This window comes from Pelecanus crispus, chromosome 8 (genome assembly GCF_030463565.1).
Source record: "Pelecanus crispus isolate bPelCri1 chromosome 8, bPelCri1.pri, whole genome shotgun sequence".
Classification (NCBI taxonomy): domain Eukaryota; kingdom Metazoa; phylum Chordata; class Aves; order Pelecaniformes; family Pelecanidae; genus Pelecanus; species Pelecanus crispus.
The window spans coordinates 6,787,720-6,805,899 of NC_134650.1; the positions used below are offsets into that span (position 1 = coordinate 6,787,720).

At 39.8% G+C, this 18,180-nt stretch overlaps 1 protein-coding gene across 3 annotated transcripts in view; it reads right to left on the minus strand.

The window, feature by feature from the left end:
- The window catches only part of RNF130 (ring finger protein 130), a 48,449-nt gene that overhangs the window by 11,336 nt on the left and 18,933 nt on the right, over positions 1-18,180 (minus strand). For all 3 annotated transcript variants that reach the window (XM_075715260.1, XM_075715261.1, XM_075715262.1), the window contains 4 exons: positions 13,450-13,700; positions 9,723-9,794; positions 7,756-7,838; positions 826-922 (listed from right to left, as the gene is read on the minus strand). In XM_075715260.1, coding sequence (XP_075571375.1) covers positions 826-922; positions 7,756-7,838; positions 9,723-9,794; positions 13,450-13,700 — 503 coding nt within the window. The remainder of the gene's footprint in view (positions 1-825; positions 923-7,755; positions 7,839-9,722; positions 9,795-13,449; positions 13,701-18,180) is intronic.

An 18,180-nucleotide genomic window follows, 5' to 3' on the forward strand; every position in this document is an offset into this window, starting at 1 on the left:
GCCTGTGTCATAGCCTATGCCTGTATGGTTTACTACCATGAGCAATGATGACATGTACTGAATTCTACTGTATCCTCCTCTAAAAATCCAGGTATGTTATTAATTGCAAAAATAGGTCATCCCCAATATATCTGCAACTATTTCTTAGAAAATGTGCAAATTTGCAACTGACACAGCTAAAAATTGAGGCCTCATTATACTCACTGGCTTCATTCAAAAGGTGCTTTAGACAGTATCTTCATACGCTCTTCTCTTTCTTCCTTATTTCTTTCTTCTGAAAAGAGCATCACCCCCCACCTTGTAATTTTTTCCTCATATGGGAAAGATGGAAAAAACCTCTTTGAGGTTTTTCACTTCTATCCCTTTGTGAACTGGTCAACAAAAGCAGTTCTCAGGGATCCCATAAGCCATGAGCTGCTTGAGGAAAACTCACTGGCCTCAGCTAAGGCATGGCTTTTAGTGTGTAAACAAATTTAAGAGTGTCTATGGGAGACCACAACAAGAACAAGAGATTTACAGAGTAAATTTAACAAAGAAGGGTTGAAAGAAGTTGAGAAAAGGTAATATTACAGAGAACCTAGTAAACTTCCAGTAGATAAGAAATTGTTTTAAATGGAAATATAACAATATATTCCCAATGACCAACCAGAGAAAGGAACAACAACAACAGCAGCAAATCAGCTTTATCAGCAGCAAAGAAATTGGTAAAAAAACCCAAACACTTTCTGACTAAGAGTACTGGAACACCTTTCTCCCCTGCAATTATTGCTCCTGTTCTGGGTCTCAGACATGGGAGGAAGAAGAGCTCACAACAATGCAACTTACCACAATTCCCAGTGCCTTCAAAATGTTCAGTTTACACATTGGACACGTACAGTGCTCACTAAGCCATGGATCCACACAGGCTTTGTGGAAAACATGCCTAGAACAGACAAGGCACATAAATAATTTGCAAACAATTCTATTTTATACAATCAGAACTACATTAACAAACTTTTAGATAGTTTCTTTTTTAATTAAGCCATCAGAACAAGTTCTAGCACTGCCAGCATTCTGTGCTGACTGCAATAAGGAAAAAAAAAAATCAAAACCTCTTGCTTGTTGTTGCCACCCTTTACTAACAGTTCAGCTAGGAAGAAACACTTAAAACAAGGATTTCATTTTTTTTTTCCCCTTTTATTGTGGATATGAGTACACACATGGGCAGAATAACTAGGGTAACAAAGTCCCCACCATAACTTTGTGTAAAGTCTTGTCTCAATTTCTATGTAGAACCTGGCCATAAATTGGGTAGGAAGAGCACAGATCCACCAGCAGTCAGTTTTATTCAAAAGTCAGTGCAACCAACTCAAACATGCTTATATTTGATTTTGAAAGGGCTTTTATAATTATCACATCTAAGGAAAAAGAAGGCTTTTCCTACAATCAGTATTTCTTGATACCAGGAAGGAAAACATGTCCATCATCATATGATGGTAATAAAGAAGAATCTTTCAAAGATGAAAAGGCAAACTGGGCTTCTACTTGCACAGCAGGGAACTCTGCAATAGAGAACAGTCTGAATTGCCACCTACATTGCATACAAAATCTTAGTCACATACGTGAATATAAATGTAACAGTGCTGGGATTGATACAAACCAATATAACAAGGAAGGGCTATGCAGAGACCAAAACAACATATCTAAATTAAAGGAATTAAAGGAAATGTCCTCTTGGCTTTTCAAAAGGCAAAGAACTTCTCAGAACGTACTCACGGCACAAATGGGTATCGCTAGACTTTGTACACGATACAGCTTTAGCAAATACTCGTAATAACCTAGTCTGAATAACTGCCTACGATAAGAACCCAGATCTTTCATTTCCAGTGGCACTGCCTGCAGAGCAAAAACCCAGCAAGAGCAGGCACACCCAAACACAACAGACTGGTGATCACAACAAAGATCAGCAATTACAAGGGCTGCTTAGCCAGCAAAGAGCACTGCTCGGAAACCAGCAGGCGAAGGAGCAGTGGCAGAACAAGGAGTTCTTCCCATCTATTTGAGGCATCAGCACGGTCTGTAAGAGATCATGCATGCCCCCAAGGCAGCATAAAGTTGTGATACTCTTCATCCTCTCCCTTCTCAGGTTATACTTGCTGCTCTGTGCCTCAGTAAGCTCATCACAGGCTTTGGGACTTCTCTGCTCCCTATCCCTTGGGACTTTAAAACCAGAGACCAAATGAGGCATGTTACCAGAGAATTCTCTTCTAAGTGTCTGGACAAAAAGGCCTCATGAATTTGTTAACGAACATGGAAAAAGACAGTGTGTTCTTGTTTTGTCTATGGCTACTAAGACTGATGGAGGGACTAAAACTTACCAACATAACTAGGTTCCAGTCAGCTACAACTATGCATCCTACCTGTACTAACTAAAGATGCATAGACCTACAGAGTGTAAGATGGCCAGGGAGCAAAAGAACTTTGCTTATCTATATCCCAGATATTGCAGGAATAGAAAGCTAAGAGAATCTCAGCTAGTCTGGACTGAGTCTTTTAGCAATATGGCAATCATGAAAAACAGGATATATACATAGCTTACTGTTCAAATAATTGCACAAAGTACAAACTCACTTCTATCTCTACTAGATCTTAACGCATTCTCGTTTTTACTCATAAAATTACAGGAATCAATGTTTAGAAATACTGGATGACCAAAAATAGTTTGAAATTTTCTGAAACATACAGAGATGCTCTTTTTCTATGTTAGGCAAATTACAGCTTTTAGTTGCTTATGTTTCCTTTTAAGATTCTGAAGTATGGGGGCTTTTTTTAGAGTAGGACAAACCTGAAAATCTAATATTTTGGGAAACAGCAGACATCAAGACTCCACAGAAGTATGAAACCAGCTTTAATATATCGTTATCGGCTAATCAGTGCTGTAGAAGCACTCGGATCAAGTGAAGCAGGCGACTGATATGGATGCCAACATGCATCCACTAAATATTATGAGTTATTTTAAAGAGTCATTAGCAGTTTGATATAGTTCAAATGCACCAAAACAGCTCAACTATTTTTGTGACCTCTTAATTCTTTGCTTTTAGTTCCTAAACCTTCAAGGATGTTTATTAATGTGTTTCAAAAAAGTGCAGTTCCCCAAAGGTTATTTATTGATTTAGAGCAGCATGGCTCTGCCTACTACTTAGGCAGTTTATCTATTCCTTAAAAAGCTTGCTGATACCATCACTGTAGCTCAGGCTCTGGCTGGATTTCTCTGCTCGCAAGAGTTAAAAAGCAGTTATACAGCAATGAAGATAGTAAACACATGAATTATTTTAAAAACTCGGTCTGACAAGGTAAGCCCTTGCATCTTCTGCTATCATAAACCTTCTCCATCTTCCTATTTCTGTCACTTGTTTTCCAAGACTGTTAAGTCTGAAGAGTTCCTAACGAGCTGCTCTAGGTCACAGCAGCTGACGACATTCTCCATGAGCCACACACCGGGGAGTCAGGTGTGACACAGCTTTTGCTGCTTCTCCAGCCTCGGGGCTGGAGGAAGCACGGCTGGCAGCCAGGCTGGTAGCACTGAAGGAGTCTCCCATGCGGGCATAACTCCAAACAGGTGACCTGCAGGTATTTTTCCACTCTGTCAGCATATCCAAGCAAGTTGCCCTCCAGCTTGTAACAAACACTGTAATGCCAGCTCTGTTGTACAACACAGCTTCTTCGCAGCATTTCACAGAGAAAAAGTGAGTTAGAAATCTCTTTCAGTGGCGTGATGCCTCCAAATTCGCACGTCACACAAGGAGAAGGGTTCGAACGGGTTTACAAGTGCTATTTCCCAAGAGCTCACTACGCTTCCCTGCTCACAGCGCAGCATCCCACCAAGGGGCCTGATCAACATGCTGCCTGCAAAGTAGCATCCTTTGGCTACTGCTGGAGGCAGCTGCTCCCCTTGCCCTGGCGTACAAACCTCCCAGCCGGGCCAGCAAGCAGCACACAGATCCTTCCTGCCCTGCTGCAGGCAGCCCGTCACAGCTAGCACAGCCGAGGAGAGACGGGCGGCCGGCTGCAGCGGGGAGGAAGGTGCCATGTCTGCACCCCCCAGCAGGCAATGCTGGGGAGAACCGTCTCAGTGCCTTCCACAAATGCGTAGTATTGCTGGGGGAAAGAGAGAGCGCCCTCGCAAGCAGGTAGCAGAGGAAATGGGGGTGGTGCAGAGGCACTGCAGTAAGCAGAAAGGATAGCATTGAGATATTGTGTTAATTTGCTCTTAAAAAAAACCCCAAAAGGTGCTATTTGCAGCAGCACAGAATCAAACTGATGGAAATCTGGCTTAGTTGCTTTTGCCACTTTCCCCCTTCTTGCCCAGTACAGGAAATATTAAGAATTTGACTCAAAAGCCATTTATTTTAACATATTCACTACTTTAATTCTCTTCCTACCTTGAAAATTCCTTCCTTCCCAGGCCATTTTTCTGCCCTTTCCAATGTCACTTTGTGCTTTTCTCTAACCTGTCACTTTGCTCTCCCCTTATCTCTCACTAGTCCTTCACACTACCCCCTCCTGATCACTTTTCACCCAGTGCCCCTTCATCTCCTAGACGCAGCGGTGTGATGGTAAAGTAAAACTATCTGAATAAAGAAAATCGTCCGTGAGGTTTGTCCTTTGCTAGAATCCTTCTGACATTTGCTTACACTACTTATTTTTAACTTACATAATTATATTTACAAAAGACAGAGACATTCCTCTAAGTCTAAGGCAGATGGCTGCCGTATCCCTCTGTGCACTAAAAGCTATAGGTATGTCCATAGGCTGCTGGTACTGAACATATTTCTCTCTCTGAAGCACAAAATGAATGACAGAAATTCAACTGCATTATTCACAATCATTTTTATTTTAGTTTATTTTTAAATTGGCCACAATTTCCCACCTGCCACAAAACTTTACATCACAAATACGGTGTTTCACTACCGAATTGTAGGTGCTGTGTGTCTGCCCAAACCAGACTCCTCTCTGCTGAGGCACAGAGTGACAGACCATACTTAACTGCAGAGAACAATTGTAGTACCAAAGCAAAATGCTACTTTTAAACTGATGAAAGCAGCAAGGAGGTCGTATGTCAGTGATTCCTACTGTCTAATGATTACAGCTTGCTCAACAGGCACAGTAAGAAAAACTTTTAGCCTTTCATTTACTTCCTCTTGGTCGAGCCATTTTCTCCATGGTTTTCTTGCAATTTGTTTTCTCATCTGGCTTAGAGACTCTGTTGTAGGGTTTTTTTTGTGTGTGTTTTTTTTTTTTTAAATTAACGTTGCATGTTGCGCTAAAATGAGAGGTTGAAGTATCATGAAGTAGAAAGGTATTAAACTTCCAAAACAAGATCTGGGGAGAAGCATCTCAGATGCTGAAGACTGAGAAGTCTTACATGCAACCAGAAATTTATTTGGCTCATCTCTACAGGTACTGGTTGGCCCTTCATCTACAAATGTAAAAACGTCTTGTGGAAAGCATTCATCTCAATGTTTCCGTCTAGCCAAGATGGTTTTGCACTCAACTCAAAGCTGAACTGCAGCAGATGAAAAGTGAGATTTTAAAAAAGAGAAGTAGAAAAAGTGAACATAAAAGTTGTCATACAGACTTTGGCAGGAATGTAATCTGGGCCTTCACTGACCCTATACTCTTGTGAAAAACAGACCAGAAAAGGATCTACACAAGAGCCTTGATCTCTCCTTTACACGGGAGATTGCATGGAGGAGGTTGTGCTGAGACGGCAGCCAGGTGCACCTTCACCCAGCTCCCTGAAGCAGCTGTAACTATCCCTGAGAGCAGGGAGCTTCCTGTCTGCAGGACTGTGGCTCACCAAAGGTGTCTGAAGGAAATGGACTTTAAAACTTTTTTTTTTTAAATTAAAAAACAAATACCAATGATCATCTTGGTTAAATGGTCTGATCACATCTGCTGATACTAGCAACATATCCATTGCTTGGACAGTGGCAGTTGTTTAACTAAGGAAGTTCACTTTTAGTCCCAATTTTGCATTGTCCTTATGGGAGAAGATGCTTTCCTACCAAATGAAGACTCATTCTCTTGCTGTTGGCAAGGACCTCCCTCTGACCTCTGTTCAGTATCAAAGAGAAAGGCACAGAGGAGCAGGACTTGTGAACCTCCATTCCACATCCTTAAGCCTCAACAGTACTACCGTGAACTACACAAGTAAAGCTTTCTTAAGAGGCAATTTTTTTAAATAAATCAGCTTAGTGGTCCAAAACTGGCGTGCAGTTTCCAGGAGCTCCTCCTCTAATTTCCAAATAATCTTCTACATAACACAAAGACCAGGGCTTAATTCACATACACAAGCTTTACTTGAGACTACAATATAGGACATAAACCTCTGGAATCTTTACTTAACACTTGGGAGTACATTTCTATGGGCAATAGGACATCATCTTTCAGTAAAAATGACCAAATTCTAGAAGAGAAATGCACACACATCCACATGACCAAAAGCTCCCAAATCTTTACAGATCTGAAACCAAGCTCTTCTATTCCCAAATATTTTAATGGGAGTTTCTAAACCAACATTTGTAGGGTACATTAACTAAACCACAACACTGAGAATCTCAAACAGTTCATTGTTTCCCCACAGTCCAAGAGGCAAAAGAACATAGAGGAAAGTAAACAGAATTAAACTTCTGGCTTCAGAAGTAGAATGCACACATATTTCGATCAGTAAGATATAAAATAATACTATTTTCCTTTTATGATGATAGAAATTCATTATGCATTAGAAGAAAAATATTCCAGCTCTTCAGAGCAGCCTGCAGGAGGATTCAGAAGACCAATAATGAGCTCTTTTGTGCTGCTGCATGACTGAAGCTCCAACACCATGATTTTTTTGCTTCTGGAGTATCATGCAGAACACTTTATATACCAAGCACAGGCCAAATTACTGCATCTTAGCTGCATATATACAACATAACCTGCATGTATTTTTTGTCTGGAGATAACGAGAAAGCTTTGCATTTCAAAAGACAAGGGAAAGATGTCCTTGGTAACGCTTAAGGCTATCAAAATGTACCAGTTCATCAAAACCAGTCATCAGGTGGAAAAGCCCTTAAAAGCATCTCTCAAAGAGCAAATATCCTGAACCAACTCAAGAATGGAAGTGGAATGGAAAGAAACTGAAAATCTCTAAGTGTCAAGAGAATGGCACACAAGGAGAAGGAAGTTGTTACATTTTAAGCACCAATGCAGAATATGTAGCAAGTACGAATCTTCAGGCACAAGCCAAGAATAAACTGCACTGGAGAGACCAAAGATAGATGACAGCACAGCGGCTGACTGATGTCAGAGGAGGTATGAAGGTTGGAAAGACTGCATTTCTGTTTCCTACACTGTTTCAGAAACCAGCAGCCAATGTTGCACATCTACTGTGCAGAATGCTGCAGCTGTACCTGGTTCACTGTACTTAAATTTTTTGTGTCTGCCCACCTTAAGTCTGCATCCCCCGCTTACAATCTTAATAGCTCTACTGCTGATATGTCCAAACTACCCATCTTCAAGATCATAATCTTTTGTTTAATGTCCACTGTCATAACAGTGCCAGCACCCACCTTCACACCTTCTGGTATCGTAGTCTGAAATAAAGTGGCTGTTACTAGGACTGGAAACATACAACAAACGTGTCTGTAAATTACAATGCACATACTACATGAAATGTAGCAAAGGAGCACAAAGAAAGAATAGTTTCCAAACAAAGCAACTTTACTAGCTTACTTGCATGGTAAAATGCGAACAACATCATTCTGCTTGTAACTCTCAATGCAGACAGCACAATGATCAAAGTCTGGGTCTGTTTCCTAAAATGAACAGAATTAAAATTCAGTCAAGAATTGAGGCTATGACAAATGTAAAAGTAGTTGTGACTAGTACATGAACTGCATTATGCCAAGTGGCTGTTACTAAAAAGATACAAAACCAATGACTGGGTTATTACTTTTCTTTCTCAAGTCACATTGGAATATATCTCATACATACAAAACTTTCCCCTCATTTGGAGCTGGTAAATGATCATCTGAAACATATGCTAAGGCCTAAGATGACTCTAATATTCGGTTGAATCAGTATAAAATATAGTGGCAATTTTCCTAGATTTACCTTCAGTGGGAGCTAAAACGTCTATTTTATTCAGGGTTTTTTTTTTGGCAGGATAAGAACCCTGGAATTCTCTTTTATAGCCGGAACTAGCAATTTTTACTTATTTCAGAGCAGTCCCATATTTTTGTCCACTGCTTACTTGCAGCATTATCATCATTGTTATCCAGACATGAGATGAGGATCACTGACTGGCTCCTCTCATTCTGTTTTCCAGCTTAAAAAAAAAAAATTTTTCCTTTTTTTACAACATGAGAATTTAAAATTTCTAATGAAAAAAGTCTGACTTCATTTGGATATAGATATGGCATCAGCAATACATATTTAAAATATTTTGGGCCTGTGACACAAAACCAGACTGTGCATTCTCTTGATTCAAGTTCATTACTCTTTTCGATGCCAGCAAGCTACTAGCAAGACACAGGGAGAGGAACCACAGCAAGACAAGAGCCACTCCCTGGTCAGCACCAGCCAGTGCTGCGTGCAGAGAATCCCGACGGGCTGCTCTGATGAAGGACAGGTTTTCTCCCACCCTCTGTTCACCTGCGTGTGCATCTCATGCTGTCTGTACTGCAACCTACACATCACTTGCCAGTTTTGAGTTTATGCTGTCGAGACGACAGCGTCTTTTCTTTTAATATGGAAAAGTTCCCGTTATCTATATGTACTCCCATACCTACAGAAAAGATTTAGTGTAGTAGGCTGTCTTGAAATAAAACTACACAAGGAGGGAGAAAAAGCAGAAAGACATTTTTTCTGCCTTTTCTCTGGAAGCAAACTCTTCCATCAGTCCCCAATCTTCCATTGCTGATAGTGTTGATAAGAAAAAGGAATTGCACTAAAAAGGCCCAAGGAAATAATCTTCTCTTAAAAAAAAAATCATAGCCAGAATTCCCTTGCCTTTTGCAAATTAAAGGGCAAAAATTAAGCACGATTAAGTGACTATTTTTTCCTTTCAGAATCAAAGACAAAGCAATACTGCTCATAAAAGTGGAAAAAGTTTAGGAATCTTTTACGACAGCATATATTTTATTTTTGTATACTGGCAAGAAATATTCTTGGAGTAACATTTACTATCTTTAATGAAATGCCTGTTCATACTCCCCCTCAGATTACTGGATATTCATATTTTACATAAGAGAATTGTCCTTCATTTGTCTTTGTTGTCACTGTTGTGCTCATTGTCAAATGTCCTTCACATGCCTTTTAAATTTATATTTACTTTACACAACTTACACATGGAATGATTCTAAGCTTACAGAATTCCACATAAAAAAAAGCTGACTCTATATACTCCTAGCAGCAACCCCCCCCGAGCCAGCTAGCGCACAAAACCACTCTCCATCACAGTTGCCAAATGGAGTGCAAGTACTATTTAAGCAAGAAAAACTTCTTTGAAATGTACAGACTTACACCATGCATTGATACTAAAAGTTACACAAAATACTGTGCCACAGGACAAAGTAAGCCTCCAACAAGGAGGGCAAGGTCATGTATCAGAAGCAGAAAGGAAAAACTGAGATTGTTTTCCCCCAGCAAAAATTAAACACGATGCTCAAGTTTACCACGTTGAAATCTTATTGTTATACCTTATCACCCTTCTTTACTGTCCTGGTTGTCAATTTACCGATGGCTTTCTTGGCAGCATCTCCAAGGCGACGCTAATAAAGTGACAAAGAAAAGAACACAAATTAACCCCGATAATCAAGCTTCATTACTGTCCTTTATAATGACTTATTTGGGCTCAATACTAACATTGCAATACATACTATGGCAGTAGGCCAACACATAAGACAAAAAGCATACACAGCAAAGCCCACAGTTAGAGATTTGTCAGGAAGAAAACGATCCAACAGCTGAGCCCGCAAATGCACTCAGTAAGCATGGGCATAAACCTCATAGACCATATAAAAGTCCACAAAAGTGATCCAACATTGGTGTGACAAAACTAATCAAACCAAGCCCATAGGATAAAAGCTGAAGCAACATGCCCTCCCGATGATTTGTTATATTCTGTTCATAGTGCTTTTTATTCAGTCTGCTGTAGTGTAGTATACCTTGCTTTTTATTCAGTGTGCTGTAGTGTAGTATACCCCTTGTTCTCAAGCTTGAATTATTACTTTTTTTCCCCCCCCCGAGCAGGCTGATCTTATTCTGAGGCATAAAAGATCCTCTCAGTGTAACCTACTTTCTTGCTTGCTATTATCTGAAACCACCAGGATCTCACAAAGAAAAAAAAAATTATGGGTCATGAAATCTAAATAAGCCAATACAGTCTTAAAGAAAGCCGAAATGAACACTGGTTCGAAGATTAACCTCAATCTGAATGCAGAGGCCAAGCTATTTTTTTGTTGTTTATGCTGGTTTTATGACCACCACTGTTGGATGGAAGGAGCCATTTCTGCAATTCAAGCGCCGATTCCTACTGCAACGCCCAGCTCCCAGCCAACGAAGAAGGGCTGTTTGCCAGCCGGTCCGTGGCATCCCAGGGACCGGGCACTGAGTGGAACAGAGCTCAAGCCGCCTCGTTTCAGGAACCCGAGGCATCAGATTGGGTTTACATTGGCTGGAACGAGGGAAGTTCATGCATTTCATCCTTCACCTCCATCTTGTACTAAAGTACTCTGCCTTTGAAATAGACGGGCTGTTCCCCAGAATGTAAACTGCACCTATCAAATCCTCCAATACAGCTTGAAACAAATGTGCATTTTTTTGTGCCCACCTCCTATACAGCTGAAAATCAAATCCTTCATAAGGTGTACCCCCCGTATCATACACTTTCTCTGCACATAAACTGAAACTAAGGCAGCTGCTTTTGAGAAACAAAGACCTCAGAAGGCCACCACAACTGTATTTGTTGTGTCAAGATCACTAACTGTACCACCATTATTCTAAAATTACATAAATACTTTTTTTTTTTTGTGGTTCTCACAGAAGAACAGCTCTTTATTTTATATTTTTTATATATATAGTGTATGGATTTGAAAAAAAAAAAATCAGATACCTAGTCCCAGCTACTGAAGCATGTACCCATGTAGGAAATGCAGCATCGGAAACAGAGCTGGGATAGGGAAACTATATGCTTCCTGAGTCAGAAATCTCACCCTAACTTCAACATGCAAGAAATTGGTCAATTTAAGCACATCTAAATTACACGTCCTGGAACAAGCATATCGGCCCAAGTACTTAACGACACAGAACAAACACTGGCACACTGCTGGACTAGATAATCATTGCATAGCCAGAAGTGGGATTTCTGAGGGAGGAACAAGGCTGAAAAGGCATTTAACTTAAATGCTCAACACTACCAACTAAGAAATTGTGGGTAGTATTTATATTTAGTTGTACTGCATATCATTGTATATGCACTACAAGAAATCTTAAAGAAAGATTATTTTCTTAGCAGGAGCATAATATTTCAGCAAAACTCTTCCATAATATATACATGTTCTCTTATGTAAATAAATTTGCTAAACAATAACTTTCATCTCTTCCATTTAAGAGATCCATCTCTTCCATTTTCTAATTTTAACAAATATTTTTTTTATGCTAACAGGGGAAATGCTCAGGATTTGCTATTTTAATAAGTTAGGGCACAGGCATACAGCATTATGCTTGCTTTTAAAACCCAGAACTGTCTTGACAGAAAAGGCCACCACCACACGCAAAAGTTTCATACCTCTGGCGGAAGTGCACAAGAGTAATGATGTGAAATACCAGTATCTACTTGCGTTATCTACAAAGCACAGCATGTTTTTGATTTTTTTTTTTTAAAAAAAAAGTGTGCCTCAACATAACTTAAAAACAAGATCATAGCCTAAACCAAGTTATTTCATCACTAACAGTACAGCCTTCTCTCTGTAAAAGCTCTCAAAGCTCTTTAGAAATAAGCAGTAGCTGTCGCCACCTTCTTATTAAAGTTTAATAAGTTCAGCGTTTTATACCACATAAAATTTTCATCAAGTTTCTCCTGACCTTTGTAAAAATCTAAAGAAAGAAAAAAGGTCGTAAGAACCCTTTCCCCATGGAGCAACTGTTTTGAAACACGGACATTTGGAAGAAGCCTAGAACCATGTAGGGGATGCAGTAGGCACAATTTAGTATTCCACAGACATTCATTGAGTAATAGTTATATTTAAACTTTCACCATCCCAAGGGACCACACTAAGTACCGGTTACAGTGTGGTCATTTAAGAATGACATCCTTAGAAAAATCTACAGGATGCCCATGCGACCTGCAGCATCAGACACTATTTATAGAAACTAAAAAGGAAATCCTTTGTCACAACCGAGGCTTTATAAGTTTGCATTTGTTTTAGGTTTGACAAAACATCTTTAAAGATCCAGAGCACTGCTTCACAGTGGGCTCCTGTGTATTAGCTCTAATTTAGGGGGAAAGGGGGCAGAGTGACTAGAGGTCAGCAGCTTTGTAACTTAGCCTTGACAGAGAGATACAAAGGCAAAGAGAGCACAGCAGATTTCCTGGGGTTTACCGACTCTTCTCAATAAAAGCCAAAGCACACTATGGAGGCAGTGGGTCATTAAGTCCACACTAGTAAAGCATTTACTTCTGAAGTTTAATCCATATTTGAGTTGATGACTTGATTTAGTTGAGATCTCTGAGTTTAGCCATACTTAATTCAGTTCTTAAACAAATCAGAGTTGAAAAAGAATGCAGAAAAGGCATATTGGACAAAATTTAACTTACAAATGTAAGACCAGGAGAATTAGGCAGTCCATACTAGGTGTGATCTTGAATAAAGCCGAAAATTCGTGCAGGTCACTAAGGAGCACTATACCTTAGTTTTCTTACCCTAACATTCATGACAGATTATAGTTTGGAAATACCTTTATACAACTTCTGAATTACCTTAACTATTACTAAAGCTGTCCTTAATAACACAGATAGAATTCATAACATCAGTTCTGTGTTTCCCTACACTATACAAGTTCATTTGGAATTTAACTTTCCTCCCGATTCCCAACATACATACGGCATGTATTACTCAGCCAACATAGATTCTGTCTTCCTCTTGGACTTATTAAAACCCAAATATTTTGCTTCAATTCTGTTCTTTCCTATCATGTAATACAATCTTGTACTGCTGCTGCTCACGATGAAAAGTCTTTGCTATATAAAAAATCCTTGTCCAGGAACATGTTCTGCCTTGGAACAAAGAGGTTCTGAACACTAGTGTGATGGACATCCCTTAGAAATTATTTGTTCTCTATTGACTCCTGTATACAGAAATATCACCTCCAGAACTTACAGAAGAGGAGAAAAAAAAAAAAAAAAAAAGAAAAAGAGTCCCTTACCTGATTCCTGTCACGTGCACTTGTGTACCTGATCTTCTGGATGAAGTAAAATATTAACCATGCTGAAGAAATTATCATCAAAACAATGAATGATATTGACACAAAGACTAGGGAGCCCCGACTGAAGTTTTTTGGAGGAACACGGGACCCCACTGCTATTGCCATCAGGACAGAGATATTCTTTTCCAAATAATTCAGGATCTCCTTAACCTTTGATTCTGTAATCATGACAGCAACAATGTCTCCAGTTCCTATAAAAACAGAAAAATATTTAAATTAAATTTAAAATTAACATGGCATGCTGCTCACAAGATTTTCCAAATGCAAAGCCATTTGACAACTTAGAGAATTTAATGTAAGCCATCTATGGCACCAGGAACATGCTACTGGGCATTCAACTCATGGCTTGTCCTTCAAACCCAGATTTTCAAATTAGGGCATTAACATGCAAACTGTGCAGCTCCACACAGTAACAGATCTCTACCAGTGGTTACACAGCACTTCCCACATTATAATTACTGTGTGCAGTCTGAACTAGCTTTAAAAAGTACATTTATTCCAGATTTGAAGCTGTGAATACCTAAATAGGTAACTCACAGAAAAACATTTAGAAGATGAGTTCAATGATACTGCTAGAGCGGTCTTGGTGGTGGTCTTACACAGTGCTGCGTACAAGTTGCTCTGGAGGGTTATGCAAGTTCCCCTGCATGGTTATGAGGCTTTCACATGCCACCAAGGTTGTCAAGGACCTGTAAATCACAATTTCTGCACAGAAGCAAAGCAGCCAAACTTCTACCTGCATCACTTCAGACAGAAGCAAAAGTAAAGCGAGTAAGCCTGGCTGCAAAGTAGAAGAGAAATTAAAAAAAAAAAACCTGGCAGAAATTTGAGTGCTGATTTTATCACCCATACAAGGACATGCTTGATAAGATCGCAAAGAGGCTGTCAGCTTCATCAGCTCCATTTTGAATGTGTAGCCCATCTGGTTTTCATAGTGTCCTGCCTCTAGACTACCTCCTGTCCCAAAGGGAAAATTCTTGGCACAAGGATAGTAAGAGAATTAAACCACGAGACTGCTGAAAAAGAACAAAATCACCTGCAGAAACAGAGAGCACACCTATGTTTTAAAAGCAGAGGACCCATAAAAAAAGAGCATCTTGAACTCAGGGCAATTCTGATCTAAGTTCAAAGAAAGCAAACTATAGGAAAGCCAAAGCCAGAAAGAAAAAAAGCCTTATGAGTGCCATTCTTATTAATCCAGATCTATTTGCTTCCTATACTAAAACCCCTTCCAAGACCTATTTTCAAAATGCTTGCAAAGTCTGCTCATCTGTTTGCTCCATCTGCTTGCTCCAATTCACATTCCCTCAGAGAGGAACTGTATAATGCAAGTGACTTCAGCACCAAGATTCTGGATTTAGAGTGGATTTAAGTTACAGAGAACCTAGTGCGACAGTGAAGAGAGAACACGAGGTCCTATTTTAACACAAGAAATTTGTTCAAAGTCTTTTAATCAAAATCTGATTTTTAAGAAGTTATTGTATCCACAAAATGATGTAGAAGACCCAAAAGAGCAGCACCTTTGAAACCCAGGGCACAATAAATCAGGGTGACAGACCCAGACAGCTACATAATTTTCCAAAATGGGGGCTTTAATAGAGTTGTTCAACAGTCTTAAAAGTTACCTCATTACTCTTTCCATTCACCATGCCAAATAGTAACTTTTACAGTCACTATCCTCAGTTTCCAGAGCAAATTCCCTATCATTGGTGGTGTTGATTGTGCTGACAGAACTACTCAGAAGAATAAAAGCTGATAATCTCAGAAATTAAGACTTGCACAATAATTTAAAAAAAATATTCCACAGCCCCAAAATTGTTTTCCCCAAGAAATTCCAACTTTTCTTTATTTAAAATTGAAATGGTAAAGACATTCATGCTTTGTCCTAGTAACATGGGTCTAAGTAGGAAAAGAATGTTCAGGGTTTCCTTCTGAATGAGTATTTTTGAAACAAGTGTCACAGTAGCTCAAAAGCTTTGAACAGCAACCAAAACCCAGCACAATTTATGGATACAACTTTTTTCATCACTAGTATACCACAGATTCACACAAGGTCCCCGTTAGTCCAGCTCTCCAGAGACACTTCAGTTCGAGATGTACTGAGTTTGGTTTCATGCAAACTAACCAAGATATTTAATAGGCAGCAAAGCTCAGAAACTGAGTAAAAATCCACCACTTGCTTTATTTTTCAGAGGAATTCTACTCAGATTTGTCCAGCTGGGAAGAGAGTCCCTGCCCAGACTTGCAGCACTTAATTACAGGACAAGAGCCACCCTTCCTGCAAGATTCTGTATGTAGATGCAGCACATGCTCCTGCAACCCCCAAACCCTGCAGCTCAGAGCAGATAATTTATACTGCTCGATATTTTCCCTAGGCTTCACTTCTGTTCTTCAAATCCAGTTTGGATAGTGAGGAAAGGTGGGGAAGGGTTCAGGGGGACTGTATTCCCCAGAGCACGTGTTCTGCTGAGCTTCCCCAGTAGGTATTTATTTGCACCGAGGAATTATGTTAGTATCAAAATATCAGTCAGAAGCACTCAATGTAGCATTCTGACATGATTTACAGTTATCTGCAAAGCAAAGCTGACTAAGATCTTCTGATACTAGTCCAGTTCTGTCTGAATCAAAAGCTGAAGCCTCTACCTATTACCTGCTGCCCAGGGAATGTGACAAAGCTGACAATCTCTTTTATATTAAGCCCAGCACAAAGGGAACCTCTGGCATCACTGCAAAGTGATTTGCATTCCAAATGACTCAACTGGGAACAGCCAAAGTGCCACTGCTGCTTCTGACCTAGCGAGAGCCAAGGAGAAATGCAGAAAAGAAAAATAAATTGTGCCTGTTTAACATACTGAAGCTCAGTGGAAACTGGGACTTGGTTCATCCGTATTTTTGTCAGGGGCATCACCCTAAATAATTTTAGCAAGAGCTCTCTGAGAGCAATTGGGGGCAGGAAGAGACAGTGACTCATTTATTTTAAGCACCTTGAAACCTTGCACTTCTGAAACTTAAGCAGAAAAAAAAATCCTCAGGTGAACACAGAAGGACTAACAGTGTTTGTAAAAGTTAGAATATAGTCTTACTACATAATCTTATGAAAAGCAATACTCTCCTCAGCCAAGAACACAGTGTCCAGAGAAAAGACACTGGAATGCTACTAAAGCCAATGAACTACACACTCAACCATAGATGACAAGCTAGGACAGATGGCAGGCATAAGAAATATTGATGCCTGCACATATAAATCATTTAATTGCTGTCATCCAAGCCCAGGCAGCTCTTCCTAGCTTGAAATTTTACCATGTGTGTGTTTAATTAGGATAGTTATACAACTCTGTGTACAGAAAGGGATGAAGTTACAATTAATCATTAAATCTGACTAAAATTACATTGGGAGAGGAGAAGAGAGAAGGACTTAAAAGTTGAGAAGACACTAAAAACAAGAAGATGGGAAAAACAGCAACATCCTGAAGTTTCCTGTAGAGCTCCTAAGGAAACTGCTTTGCTCTCTCACTGACCTATCCATATCTCCCAGCAATTCTAAAAAAGCACATTTAGAAAGTCAGTAGAAAGTCATCTCAAAGAAAAATTAACTAGTCTCATCACAAGCAAATAATTGCTTCCTTTTGCATTTGCTTTTTGATTCTTGACTACCAAATGTTTGTCTGAAGCTCAATATGGACAACTATGTCCAGGGTGCCAAGCGAAAGACAGGCATGGTTCAAAGAGCAGACTTCAGGCACCTTCCACCCATCTACTGTCCCTTGGAGGATGCAGGGAATGGCAGCCTGGCAAAATGCAACTGCCGAACAGCTGATTTTTTTTTTTTCTCCTTGGGCTTGTGAACAGCCCAAGCAGCTGTTTGGTCAATACTCGGGGAGAAGGACAGGTGAGACAATTCTTCCTGGGCATCTGAGCAACCTGGCACCAGAACTGCTGCTACTGCTGCGATGCTTCAACCACCTTCTCACAGATGGGAAGGGCAAAACCCAAGATCCCATCTCGAGCGTGACAAACGTTGGACCACCTGTAAGAGGCACTGAAGTATTTTGATTTGATGTAACAAGGTTTGCAGAGAAGTGAGAATTAAGTCAGATGCTCATAACAAAGGTTAGCACTTTTTTAATGGCTGATATTTTCAGTTGAAGCCCTTGTAACTTCTTAAGTATTTGATAGTGCCTGCTGATGCTGCAGACAGCATGAAGCAGATACACTGCACCCATCTCATGCTTGTGAAAGATCATTCCCTCTTTAAATAGCAGACAATATTTAATTGTAACTGAATCCTTTCATGACTTCATCTGGAAAACCTAAACTTAACATACATTTATCAGAATAATTCTGCTGGTGGAAATTTCAGGGTACTTCCTTAAAAAAGCAAACAAAATCCCCACCTTCCTAATAAAGGTAAAGAATGGCGCAGACAGTCACAGAATCCAGCAGGCTGGATTCAGGGCATGATTCAGACATTGAAATGCCACTATTTGACTGCCACAATCGGAACATCATAATGATAACGTAATTGGAAATAAAACTGCCCATCTTCACAAACCAGACTTCCCTATTCTTCTATTAAAATCCTGTAACTGTACGCTAAGTATTTCTGAACACGTTATATCAGAAATAAAAACACAGCAACACACACTATTCAGTGCCCAGAAACGGGATCAG